At 33.7% G+C, this 13,446-nt stretch overlaps 1 protein-coding gene across 2 annotated transcripts; it reads left to right on the forward strand.

Annotated features, from left to right (window-relative positions):
- Positions 1 to 6,772: 6,772 nt before the first annotated feature.
- On the forward strand, positions 6,773 to 9,759 carry LOC103502869 (zinc finger CCCH domain-containing protein 29-like). 2 transcript variants are annotated; one of them, XM_008466984.3, is made up of 2 exons: positions 6,773 to 7,021; positions 7,345 to 9,759. In XM_008466984.3, exon 2 carries the CDS (start codon positions 7,354 to 7,356, stop codon positions 9,415 to 9,417), a length of 2,064 nt encoding a protein of 687 aa, XP_008465206.2. In that variant the 5' UTR covers positions 6,773 to 7,021; positions 7,345 to 7,353; the 3' UTR covers positions 9,418 to 9,759.
- The last annotated feature ends 3,687 nt before the right edge of the window (positions 9,760 to 13,446 follow it).

Below are 13,446 nucleotides of genomic sequence, written 5' to 3' on the forward strand. Positions count from 1 at the left end.
ACTAGACTGACATGTGTATCCGACGAGATCACTAGATTGATATGTGTATCCTACGGGATCACTAAACTGATGTGTGCGTCCTACAGGATCACTAGACTATTATGTTGCAAGGTACTCCCTGCACTAGTAGAAAAAAGGGCCTACGATGACAATTAAATGTTGTTATAAAAAGAATTATTATTTGTAGTCATTGATGCAGCAGTCATGGAAAGTATTTTATGGCAATTCTACAGAATTGTCATGAAATGTGTTTTTCATGACAAAGAATAAATGTCACGAATTTCTTATTTTATGACAGATTATAACTGCCATTATTTAGATTTTATGACAGATAATAATTGTCATTAATTATATTTATGACAGATATTAACTATCATTGTTTATATTTTATGACAAAGAATAAGTGTCATTATTTATCATTTATGATACTTATCAACTGTCATCATTTCACCTACCATGACTTTAATTAACTGTAAAAAAACGTTTTCGATGATAGTTTTTTATTAGATTCAAATGTCATAATTGTATTTTCAGTCTCTATTTTTCTTGCCCTATTTTTTATTGAATCCCTGTTTTTCTTGCTGCCCTGCTATTACACAGACCAATACAATCACAAAATACTATACAACACACACATATGGAAAGAAATGGTGAACGCTTTAATATATATACTTTAATATATGTACAATTGTTCGTAAAGTGTTTGTACAACGAAGAAATTGAACATATATGTTTTGGTACGAACAAGATATTTAAATAAGTACATTTGAACCAAAATTTGCCTACCAAACCTACAAAAAGGCCTATAAATCAATCAATTGCTGCAAATATCGCTTCACTGCTCTAATGGATTCTTACAAAACCTAGTAAGAAAACAAAATAAAATTTTAGAGTATGACTCTACACATCAAGATAAGAATATAAGAAAAGTTTACATTCAGTTCATTTAACTGCAATACATTCACATACATAGCACATTCACATACGCATGTTATAGAAGACCTTATAAAATGGATAAAAAGATACAATAAGAGAGAAGACAGGAAATTCAAATCCAAACCAACTTCTATTTTATAAGGCCTCAATGCTTTTTTTTTTCCTTTTCATTGTTATCTTATCATAAAGAGAAAAAGACCATACCTAAAAATAGTTGATATGAACTTTCTATCTTAAAGGAAATGTTCACAAGAACTCATTGAACTAAAAACAACCCAACATAAAGTTTCCAATTATCAATACACAAAGCTATCAAATATTTTCATGAATTAAAAATCAAGATAGAGAATAAAAAAGAACATTCACGAGGAAGTAGTAGAACTGAGCACTAATTCAAATGCATGACAAAGCTTTAGGATCTGTAACAGAGCATGCCTGTTATGGGTTAGCTCAAAGGACTCGTCCATTGTTTTTGCTAATTCAAAAAACTTAAGTTATTCTAAGTAGAAAAAATAATTATGTGGGTTGGATTGAGAACACAAAACCTAAGCTATTGTCAACAATTTCACTTGGATAGAATACATGAAAAAATATTCAAAGTTGACCATTAGGTATCCTTAAGAACCTCTAGCATTTGTAATCTGATGTTGTATAAAAGTAATTTAAAACAAATTACCTACTTCTGTTGTAACCTCAAAACTAATCCAACAGTTGTTTCCTCTTTAAATTTCTGCATATAAAAGAGATTGAGAGGTATGAGTTTCATTTGTAAAATCTTTACAAAACTTGAAAAGCAAAACAAAAGGAAATACCTCATTCTAAGTGGATATAGGCATTTAACCATCTTGAAGATAACTTAAAAAGGATGGAATTACCTTTCCAAGCTTGGAAATTTTTGTCTATATGCCTCCAATTTTCTAACGGCTTCCTCCAAACCTTTTTCCTCAAACATTCAAAGTCCAATAACTCATATATATCAAATGTGCATCCAAGAGCTAGAAGACCAAAATTAGAGTAGAACTTAAAAAGCAAAATGAGCGTAGAACTTGTGCAATCATCCTCGGAGTTTATTAGTCAACAAGGAAGAAAATTTCATACCCAAGGAATAATAATCTAGAAATTACTCTATCAGTCATTTTCTCAAACAGTTTGCAGGCAAAAGAACAAAAAACAAAAACTAAACATGAAGACCCACGTCAAACACGTTCGAATTCATCAAGAAAAACTAAATGAAGGCGATTAATGGCGGTTAAGTAAAAAGGAATTCGGAGAGCAAAGAACAAATCGAAGAACGAAGCAACAAAGAGGAGTACTATAGGAATGAACGAAGAATGTACCAGACGGAGAAGGGAGCGAGGAGAAGCACAGGACGACTGAAGACAACAAATGGAGATGATGCGTCTGGAAGAAACAAAAAGTGGGAAACTAGGGCTTGGGGAGAAGAAGGGATTGGAAATGTTTGATGAATCTAAGAGAGGAGAAGGAAGAAGAAGAAGGAAAAGGGCAAGAGAGGCAGAGAGATAAAGAAGAAGAATGAAACGTTGTATCTATTCTTCTTTGGGCGAGAGAAAATAGTGCAGAAGGATTTGGGGATAAATGTTTTGTGCATAAGAAAAAATTGTGCAAGAGGTTTGGTACTCTTCTCTTTTCTTTCTTTTCTTTCATTTGATTTAAAATAAATATTTATTATTTTATTATTTATATTTAATGACAGTTAAAAATTGTCATAGATTTATGACACTTAAAAACTGTCATAAATTCTTCAAATCCGAAAAATTCCGCATTTTCCTGCCAAAAATATGCATTTTGACCTTTTATGACATTTTTTTCTTCACTCCTTTCAATTTGGGATAGAATGAACTGTCATAATAGGACTCTTTTCTTGTAGTGATCGTAGTTGAAAAATGATTGAAAAAGTCCAAAACTAAGTCAATACTACAAAAAGAAAATCCAAATATTTTGAATGAAATGATGAATATATGCCAGGAAATTACTTAACAACTAATAGAAGAAACTCAACAATAAGAGTTTTTGAACAAGCAAGAAGCACTGATAACTCCTTACATTTATAAAGCATGTGAACAACGCTAAACAAATAAATCTTTCTATCAACATAAACTTTCAAATAGATCATGAACTATAAACAAATATCACACTAATTATCAACCTAACAAAAAAGATAAATTTCAACCATAACAAAACTCATTTTCAATAGATGCTATGAACTATTTACCATTGTCAAACGTTCTTGATGGCTTTACATAGACCTCTTTTACCGAATAAATTATTGTGTTGTTTCATTCATATATACTTATCAGAAAGAGATTTAACTAAAAATAACACAACCAACTAGTTTAGGTTAAGAGAAAGAGATTAGTCAAAGGAATTTGAACACCTCCCTTCATAATTAGCTAACCTATACATGCATGCTCAGTTAAGTAACACAAAACATCATTCGTCATGAATTAAAAGCAATTAGACATAAGCTGCGAATATCATCATACCTCAGCAAACATCAGTTTGTTGTTGAAGCTTCCTAGCATTAACTTTTTTTTGTTGCTTCCAATACTGAAAATAAGTGTATTAAAGAAAATAACTACATTGGTCTGAAAGATATAACTAGTACGTCTTTCATAGATGTCTAAAACCAAACGTCTGAACACAATTTCCCATTTTAACCACCTTATTACAATTAACTTAACTTCTTCTTGGTGCTACTTTAAAACAAATAAATACACCTGTTGAATAAGAAATTTTGGAACCAATCACAAATTGCCACATCATTTACTAAAATAATTATATTTGGGATTAACTAAAAATTGGCATGTGTCTCAAATTAAATTTAAAGACAAATTGGACAATTCTAATGGTGTCACGTGTCTTTATTATGACAATTGGGTCAAATTAATTATTTTGGTTCAATTAAATATTATTTAGTTAGGCTAAAATTCAATTGAGCCCAAAAATAAGCTTAATTTAGCCTAAAATAAAATATGACTCAAATCCATGTGATTGAGCCGATGGGTATAGTCCATGGATCAGAACAGGCTCAAGTCCATAAAAGCCCACCAGGGAACTCTATAAATAGAGGAGTTCTCTTCATTTGTGGGGGTTGAAAATTTTTGACTCCAGAAGGTCTAGAGAGAATTCTCCCAAGAAATAGAAGTCTCCTCAACTTCTGAAGTCGACCACCCTTGAAGATTGAAGCTTCTTCGAAGATACAAACTTTCTTCGAAGACTCCAACTTTAAGAACACCCTCAAAGATTAAAGCTCCTTTGAAGATCCAAGCTTTCTTCGAAGACTCCAACTTTAAGAACACCCTCAAAGATTGAAGATCCAAGCTTTATTCGAAGACTCCAACTTCAAGAACACCCTCAAAGATTGAAGCTCCTTTGAAGATCCAAGCTTTCTTCGAAGACTCCAACTTCAAGAACACCCTCAAAGTTTGAAGCTCCTTTGAAGATCCAAGCTTTCTTCGAAGACTTCAACTCCAAGAACACCCTCAAAGTTTGAAGCTCCTTTGAAGATCCAAGCTTTCTTCGAAGACTCCAACTCCAAGAACATCACGTGCTTCGCTTCCTCAAATCAAGCGTAAGCATCCAGTCGAGATAGAATCAGAGGATCAAATTCTAGAGATCGAACCATATCGCATCGAATTAACATAAATACAATATCAACACAAGTTCAACTCCACGAATTGAATTTCTCTGAAAATCTCGTGTGAACAACACCCTATCAGGTAAACATTTCATGATAATAATTGACTAATTACTCTAGTTCAATATTAATTCAAACTAACAGCACTTGACAGTGAGAAATCACAGAATACCTCCATCAAGAAATAAAGGAAGACACACAAAAACAGGCTTCATCAACTTCACATAGTCAATCAAACAGGCTTTTTTGAAAGTTCAAAGCTGAAGCGAAATGCTAAATTAAGCAAGCATTCCTGGTGTGGTGATGAAAGATTGTGAAAAATGATCCAATAAATAGACTAAGACAGAAACAAAAACAACAATATCCAATTGCCTTTTGAACACGCGGAAATCTGTCTCAACAACGAAAATATCCCGAAATCAAATTAAAGCATTTTTCAACTTTTGCAAAGATGGAAACAAACATCGTCACCATTCTTCTTAAATACAGGAAGCTGCCAAAAGACCTAAACATAGTGGCTTCTCTCTTACTAACTATGATGCAAGTTAGAGAGTCCAGACATCGTGAAATGTAATTCAGCTCTCCGAAAATGGAACTAATTAATAAGACTAAAGACTTGGTGAAGTTTAATCATTTATAATTGCGTAAGACTAATAATTTAAAAAAAACATAATTAACATTTTAAAATGACATGTCATATTTTACAATTGCGTAAGACTAATAATTAAGAATAGGCCATAAGCAGTAAGGGGGAAAATAACTAAGTTTGTTAATTTAACCGTTGCTTAAAACCCAAAAATCTATTTAATTCAACTTACCCAAAGTTGAGGTTGAATCCAAATTATCTTTGGTCTAGGAAAATTCTACAGCACAAAACTTCCAATTTACTTTAGCACAAAGCTTCCAATTTACTTTAGCCAAACCTTCATGTAAAAAATATCCCAACTTAAATCTAAAATTAAATTATTTAGTGTCTAAAATTAATATTTTATGAGTATTGCCCAAAACTCATTAAAACTTACAAAAACATACCAAAATAGGTAAAAAGAGGGCATGAAACTATTGGGTAGCTCGGCTAAAGGGGATCAAATCGAGTGCAGAGGAAATCAGCTCGCGGCTTGCAAGGGAACGACTTGCATGTGGCTAAAGGAGATCGACTCGAGTGCAGAGGAAATCATTTCTATTTATGTGTATATATATTGTAGTTTTGAAACATTTGTAAAATATGGATCCTAATATTGAAACTACCCCTAGTGGTCAAACATAAAACTTAAACCACATTGGAATATTTATTTTATTATTATTTAGCTCCACGTTTTTATATCCATCCGATCAACAAATTTTAGGTAGGAGGAAAAAAACAATAGTTTAAACATGTTAAAGAAACATGATTGTTTTAGTGCTCTAATCCCCATAAGAAAGAATGGCTCCTAATCTTTTAACACTACACAGTGGAATTGCTTTCTCTGGTCAAACAGTATAACACCCGTCTTCTCCGCTAACAAGATTAATACAAATTGTTTAAATTATCCCAATTCAACCCCGATAACATAAATTTAAATAGATAAAAAATAATTAACATAAATAGTTTCAATTATATCCTAAATTTTTGAACAAATTAAAAAAATTATTCTCAAAAAATATGTGGTATGTAGTGGGAACCATATCTTTATGCTTATACAAACATTAAAATTAAACTTTAAAATTCATAAAACCGTAAAAAAATTCAATTTTTATTAGTTTCAAATCCAGTTTCTATAATTATTATTAATACAAGGATCAGACTGATATAAATTTGAGAGTGTAATTGGAGTATGGTTGATATTTGAGGGTTGTTTTCTTTGTTATTATTATATTGCAATGAGGCATAATTTTCTAATTATATGAAAATTGAATTCACACAAAGCAAAAAGACAAAATGAGATGAGTGGAAGACTGAGTCGGATATATTCTGTCACCCACCCAAATGACTGATCCACAACACTCTCGACGCGTCAACGAATCTCATTCATCACTCACCCAAAAAGAAGAAGGGAAAAAAAAGATCATTTTTTGCTTTCCAAAATTTCATCTTCATTTTGAATTTCATTTGGGTTTCATTTGGATTTCTTTGCTGTGAAGAAGCAACCGCGATTTGGGTCGAATTTGGATTGCGAAAAGTGGGGCCCTTTCTTCTCTTCCTTTGCCTTTCACTCTGCTTTGACTTTGACTGGTGAAGCCACTACGAAGAAAAGTCGCACCTTCTTCCCCCTTTCTTTCTCTTGTAGTTTTTACCCTCTGCTTCCCTCCTCATAAAACCCCCCCATTTCCTTCTTCCATTCTTAGCATCTCAATTTCACCCTCCTATCAAGGCCTTCTCGATTTCTCTCTTCTCACTTCCACTATTTTCAATCATTCGACCTGTTTCTTCCTTCAATTTACTTCCAGGTATTAACAATCTTTCGGTTCTTGTTGAATCTACCTGTTTTCTGGCTTTTTCTTTGTGGTTTTCACATGGGTTTTGCTTGAATCGATCTGCGGTTGTGTTAGTTTTTGTGTTTCTGTTGGTGGATTTGAGAGGGTTGAGTGTGTCTTTCATGTTTGTTCTTCATTTGGGTGTCTCTAGAAGTTGTTTTTAAAGTCATGTCGGTGGATGAATTTTTTAAAAATAAAGATCGGTTGCGTTTAGGAATTGGTTTTTGCTTAGAAACACATATTTCAAGCGTTTGAGTTGTATTGGTTTCTGATTTTTGTGGGTTGAAATCTTGCAGGAGCTGGATATGTGCAGTGGCTCTAAGAATAAAGTTGCTTCCACGAATTCCGCCATGGAAGCTAGGTTTCTGAAGCTTAGCGATGGGGGTTTATTTTCTGAAAATTCGATCTTGCTTGAACTTTCAGCCTCTGATGATGTAGAAGGGTTCAAGAGAGAGGTTGAAGAAAAGGATTTGGATGTTGATGAGCCGAGCTGCTGGTATGGAAGAGGAATTGGGTCAAAGAAGATGGGCTTTGAAGAAAGAACTCCGTTGATGATTGCTGCCATGTTTGGAAGCTCCAAGGTTGTCAAGTACTTAATTGAAACAGGCAAGGTTGATGTCAACAGGGCCTGTGGTTCAGATTTGACCACTGCCCTTCACTGTGCTACTGCTGGTGGCTCTTGTTCTTCCCTTGAGACCATCAAGCTCTTGCTCGACGGATCTGCTGATGTCGATTGCGTCGACGCCTACGGGAGAAAACCTGTCGATTTGATTGTTTCAGCTTGCAGGATGGTGTTGAATACGGGAAGAAAAGCTATGGAGATGTTGTTGAGAGGAGATGGTATGGCTGGGGAAGCTGATCTGAGCCTTTACCTTGGAGAAGACCAGCAGAAGATCACAGCTTCCCAATTCTCAAAAGAAGGAAGTGACAAGAAAGAGTATCCAGTTGATGTATCGCTGCCCGACATCAACAGTGGGATCTACGGTACCGATGATTTCAGGATGTATACTTTCAAAGTGAAGCCTTGTTCGAGGGCGTATTCGCACGATTGGACCGAGTGCCCTTTCGTTCATCCCGGTGAGAACGCTAGGCGTAGAGACCCCAGGAAGTACCCATATAGTTGCGTTCCATGCCCTGAATTCCGCAAGGGGGCTTGTCCAAAGGCAGATTCCTGTGAGTATGCACATGGTGTTTTTGAGTCTTGGCTCCACCCTGCTCAATACCGAACCCGGCTCTGTAAGGATGAGACTGGCTGCACAAGGAAAGTCTGCTTCTTTGCTCACAAACCTGATGAGTTGCGCCCAGTATATGCATCAACAGGCTCAGGCATGCCTTCACCCCGATCTCTTTCGAGCAGCACTGGAGATATGTCTACCATGAGCCCATTGGCTCTTGGTTCGTCCTCGTTGTCGTTGCCAACAACCTCAACACCTCCCATGTCTCCCTTAGCATCAGTGTCTTCCCCTAAAAATGGAAACTTGTGGCAGAACAAGATTAACCTTACCCCTCCTGCTCTACAGCTCCCTGGTAGTCGGTTAAAGACTACCTTGAGTGCAAGAGATTTGGATTTAGAGATGGAATTGCTCGGATTAGAAAAGAACGCAAGCCAGTTACAACATCAACAACAGTTGATCGACGAGATTAGCCGGCTCTCGTCTCCTTCTTACTGGAATGCAGATGTAAGCAGGAGTGCAGAGATGAAGCCATCGAACCTGGATGACATGTTTGGATCATTAGATTCTTCCTTATTGTCTCAGTTGCAAGGCGCCTCACTAAAAACACCGATCTCAGCTCAAGTTCAATCCCCGACTGGGCTGCAGATGCGCCAAAACATGAACCAACTTCGTGCAAGTTACCCAGCTAATAACCTATCATCCTCACCTGTAAAGAAACCCTCCTCTTTTGGCTTTGACTCATCAAGTGCAGTGGCAGCTGCAGTGATGAACTCAAGGTCTGCTGCCTTTTCAAAACGAAGCCAGAGTTTCATTGATCGAGCTGCAGTGTCCCGTCTTCCTGGGTTCACCGGAGCTGCAAATTCTGCAGCTACTATGTCTTCCCATCTCTCAGATTGGAACTCCCCTGATGGCAAACTAGACTGGGGAATGAATGGCAACGATCTCAACAAACTCAAGAAATCTGCTTCCTTCGGTTTCCGAAACAACGGCATAGGAACTCCCACGTTCGCTCCACCAGTAGAGGAACCTGATGTCTCTTGGGTTAACTCTTTGGTCAAAGATGTTCCCTCCGAAAGCTTTGGACTGTTTGGTGCCGAGAAGCGTCCATACAACCTCAAAAGGGAAATCAATGAGATGCTCCCATCCTGGATGGAGCAGCAGTTGTATGCGGAGCAGGAGCAGATAGTGGCATAAGCAGCACTCCCAAAAATCCCCTTCATTATGCTAACAAAATCTAAGTTCTTTACATTTCATTCAATATTTGATTACAGAAACTAAAGTTTAAAGGTAGTAGTAAAAAGAGAATTGTTCTAGAGTCAATTCTAGTTCAAAAAATCGCCCTGAAGTTTCGCTATGGGATCGATCGATGATCATCGGACAGAGCAGTAACAGTCTAATGATCAGATCAGTAAGATATCTTTGTATTCTTTTCATTGTATTATATTATATTTGTTAATTTTTTTCTCCAATTTGGGGCTGATATAAAATGAGTATGTATTCTCTAGTACAATAATAATAAAGATAATGTTTCTAATAGCTCTGCATTTTCTTTGGATTTTCTCGTGCAAAAGGGAAACATATACTTCCATTGCTCTTTTAACCTTGCTAAGCTGTCATGAGTTTTAAAAGCTATGCACTAGAACTTTTTTTTATATTTGTGAGTGTTCAGGCCAGTTTAGGTGTTAATCAAGACAATCCATCTAACTCTACAAATTTGGATGTCAAAAAAACTAATAGAAAATTAAATCCTAGGCAGCGTTTAAATCTATGATTTCTTATTTATCGAGACTGTTTCTCTTTTTATCACTAGATGATCTCATGATGGTTTAAAATATGTTCTTTTGGAATACTTCTCTTTATATTCATTCGACTACTTGCGAGGAATGGGATCATCCAACTGAATGAGTAAACATATTCTTAGCTTTAACAAAATTTTTGTAGGTCGATTTCCAAGCGATTTTGGTTTCTTATGTCTAAGGTCAGCCAAAAGTAGTAGTATCTAGAATGGCTTGTTTGATCCAGAACTTTTGAGGTTTGGTTTGTTTTGTTTTGTTTGAAGTGACAAACTTAAACCGTGTTTATAGCGAAACGTCAATTTTAAAAATGAACAACAAATGTTCTATAATTGTAGTGGAACGTGGAGTTTACTACAAATGCAATATGATTTAGGAGTTGAGCTGATCGACTCCAAAAGTAAAGTAAGAAGACAATGGTAGGAAACAATATAAACCAAAGAATCAATTATAATCAGGTTATGGTTTTATAACATGATTTATTGATTACCATATAAGTGAACAAAATTGAAATGGGTAGTTTTGTGGTTGAAAGTGTAGTTTAAAGAAAAGAAAAGTCCAAATAAAAGGGAAAATGGTGATAATGGAGTGCAGGCAGAGCCAGGAAGGCACAGACAGAAACAGAAGAGAGACAGCGAACTAAAAAGCATTAGTTGTTAGTATTAAAAGAAAAAAAGAAATTAATATTTAATTGTTTGAGGATTGGGACAGAATTGAGGTTGTGGAATTGGGTGGTGGGGCCATTGCATATTGACTTTTATAACCTCATTTATTCTTTCCATAGCCGCCCATCCCATTTTTTCTAATCCTAAATCTTTTTTGATGTGTAGCAAAGAGATTGAGAAAAGGAAAAGTTTTGAGATTTTTCTTTCATGTTTCCTCCTTTTATCTAACTTTCTGACCAAAGGGTTCCACAGCTCTCACATCTTCAGACCCTCTCAATAATTAACTACTCTCTTCTTGACCCTCCAAAGTTTCATTCTTTATTTTTCTAACTTAAACTATGAACTTGGTAAAGAAAAAAAAAACACTTTTTGATCCGAAGTAAGATATAAAAAGTAATGTGATAGTTAAGAGAGAGCTCGTAGACCCAAAAATCAAACTGATTGATCGAAATCGGTTTGAAACTTAGTGTTAGTTTTGTTTATTTACGAATCAATCAGTTAGTTAACTTCATTAAAATGCGGAAACCGACTAAATGATTGACAGATTTGTGAGGATGAGCATTTAAGGTACTTTTTAGCACCTCATTTTCCTTCTCATTGCAAATGCCACTATGTTTGTTGTTGACAATATATGTTTAAAAATTGTTATATGTTGGTATTGTATTGTATACATATTACAAAATTGACAAATGTACATACATAAAATGTAAAATAGTAGAGAATCGACATACAAACTTATGTAGTTCAATTACAGTGCATTTGATGTAACTACGGGAAAGACGATTGATAATTTTATTGGAGATAATATTATAGTCATAATCGTAAATAAACTACAAATGGTTAAATATGTCAAATACAAAGTCTACATAGTCATTCAAGTACCAAGCAATGAATTCAAAACATCTCAACATTACAAATTACAACTACGTAGATATTCAGGATCACTATTAAAACTACTAATATAATCAATTTTTACATATTAGTTTAATTGATGTGAATGATATTGTAAATGATGTCACATCTGCTTTCAAATTTTTAAACATTTGTATTATCTTGTTGTAATGGAAAAAGTTATCATGGATTTTAATTTTGGGAGTATTCAAAATCTAGATACAAAATTGAAAATTTTATTTTATAGATATAACTGGAAATTGTGTCGAGAATATTTTAAATTAATCCAATTAGTAATTAAAAGTTGTTTCCCAATGCTTTTCGTTTTTCTAGTAGTTAATAACTTTTTGTCTTCTATTTCTTGAAAAATTAAGCACACAGAAACCATTCTCACCTATAAGTTTCCATATTTGTTATCAAGCCCCTACTCATGCTTTTAAAAGCAACCAAGTTTTGCAAAAACTTTCTAAAATTTGTTCTTTTTTTAGAATTTGAATTTGAGTTCAAGTGTTTATTTAATAAAGGTGAAATAAGTAAATGAAAATATCCTAAGAAATTAAGTATAAATTTTAAAAACAAATAATTATAAATATAGAATGTGTATTTTTTTTTTTAGTTTTATCTTTTTGGTCTTTGTAATTTTAAAATATTTATTTTAGTTGTTGAAAGCATATTTCATTCTTCATAGTCTTTAGAAGGTTACTGTTTTAGTCATTGTTTACATAATTCTAACACGAATTTAATGTAGAATGGAACATTTTAACTTTTAATATCAAGTTATGCCTTTCAAAATAAAAAAAAAAAAAAAATGAAGTCACCATGATAATTCCAAAAATTGATAGAGTGTAATGTCCTACATAATAATCCAAAGAAAGTTTGAGATAAAAAGAATTATAAGAAGAGAGTTAAAAAGATCCTTAAAAAAAAAAGCATATGAAAAGAATAGTTCTTTAAGTAGTGTATGAAGTAATGTCATGTTTATTTTAAAAATAAATTGTAATAAATCAATGATAATATAAAAAGTGAGTACCATTTAATTACGGTTGTTGTTAGTTGCGTTCTATACGCATACTAATATATGGGGCTCACTATCAAATATGTTATAAAAAAATGAAAGTTGATTGATGAGTGAAAGGTGATCGTTCTAGCGAGTGTTTAAAAATTATGTGGAACTCATTAGTCGATTTTGTTATCATTATTGATATTCTACTATTATAGTATGAGAATTATGATCATATGTTGCATTTACTGTCGTTGTTACCATTATTGTTACTGTTTGACCATAACTAAATGTGACGAATCGTAATTCTAAGTGAATGTGATAAAAAAAAAACAATCCAATAATGTTTGTGATTTTGACCCATTACAATTTATCTATCAATAGAATTCCATTACAAATACACCAAATTTGATTACAAATTGGTCGTAAACCTGACCAGAAATGGACATAAAAAGCACATGAACAAACATAAATTTTAAGACTACATTAACTAACCAATGTGAGTTTAACTTAGTGGTATTGGCAAGGCTTCTGTCCCTAAAAGTTAGAGGTTGAATAGCACACATTTGTTTTAAAAAAAACTACATACATTATAGAACAAACAAAAACTAAAAACTTGGCCCAATTTGATTGTTCTATCTTGTCTGATAATCATTTCGTTTTTAAAATTAAGGCTGTTTTTTCTCTATTTTACAATAATTAGCATATTTTTTTAAATACAATGATTGAATTCATAACCAAATTCAAAAGCAAAAACAACTTTTTGAAAGCTATTTTTTTAGTTTTCAAAATTTGGTTTCGTTTTTTAAAACCATGGGTAGAATGTAGATAACAAACGAAGAAAGTTGAAGATTAAAGTAATGCTTTATAGGCT

Source organism: Cucumis melo, chromosome 10 (genome assembly GCF_025177605.1).
Source record: "Cucumis melo cultivar AY chromosome 10, USDA_Cmelo_AY_1.0, whole genome shotgun sequence".
Taxonomy (NCBI): Eukaryota; Viridiplantae; Streptophyta; class Magnoliopsida; order Cucurbitales; family Cucurbitaceae; genus Cucumis; species Cucumis melo.

Bases quoted from the DNA above. Each gene is read 5' to 3' on its own strand.
- LOC103502869 (XM_008466984.3), top strand. From the start codon at position 7,354: ATGTGCAGTGGCTCTAAGAATAAAGTTGCTTCCACGAATTCCGCCATG.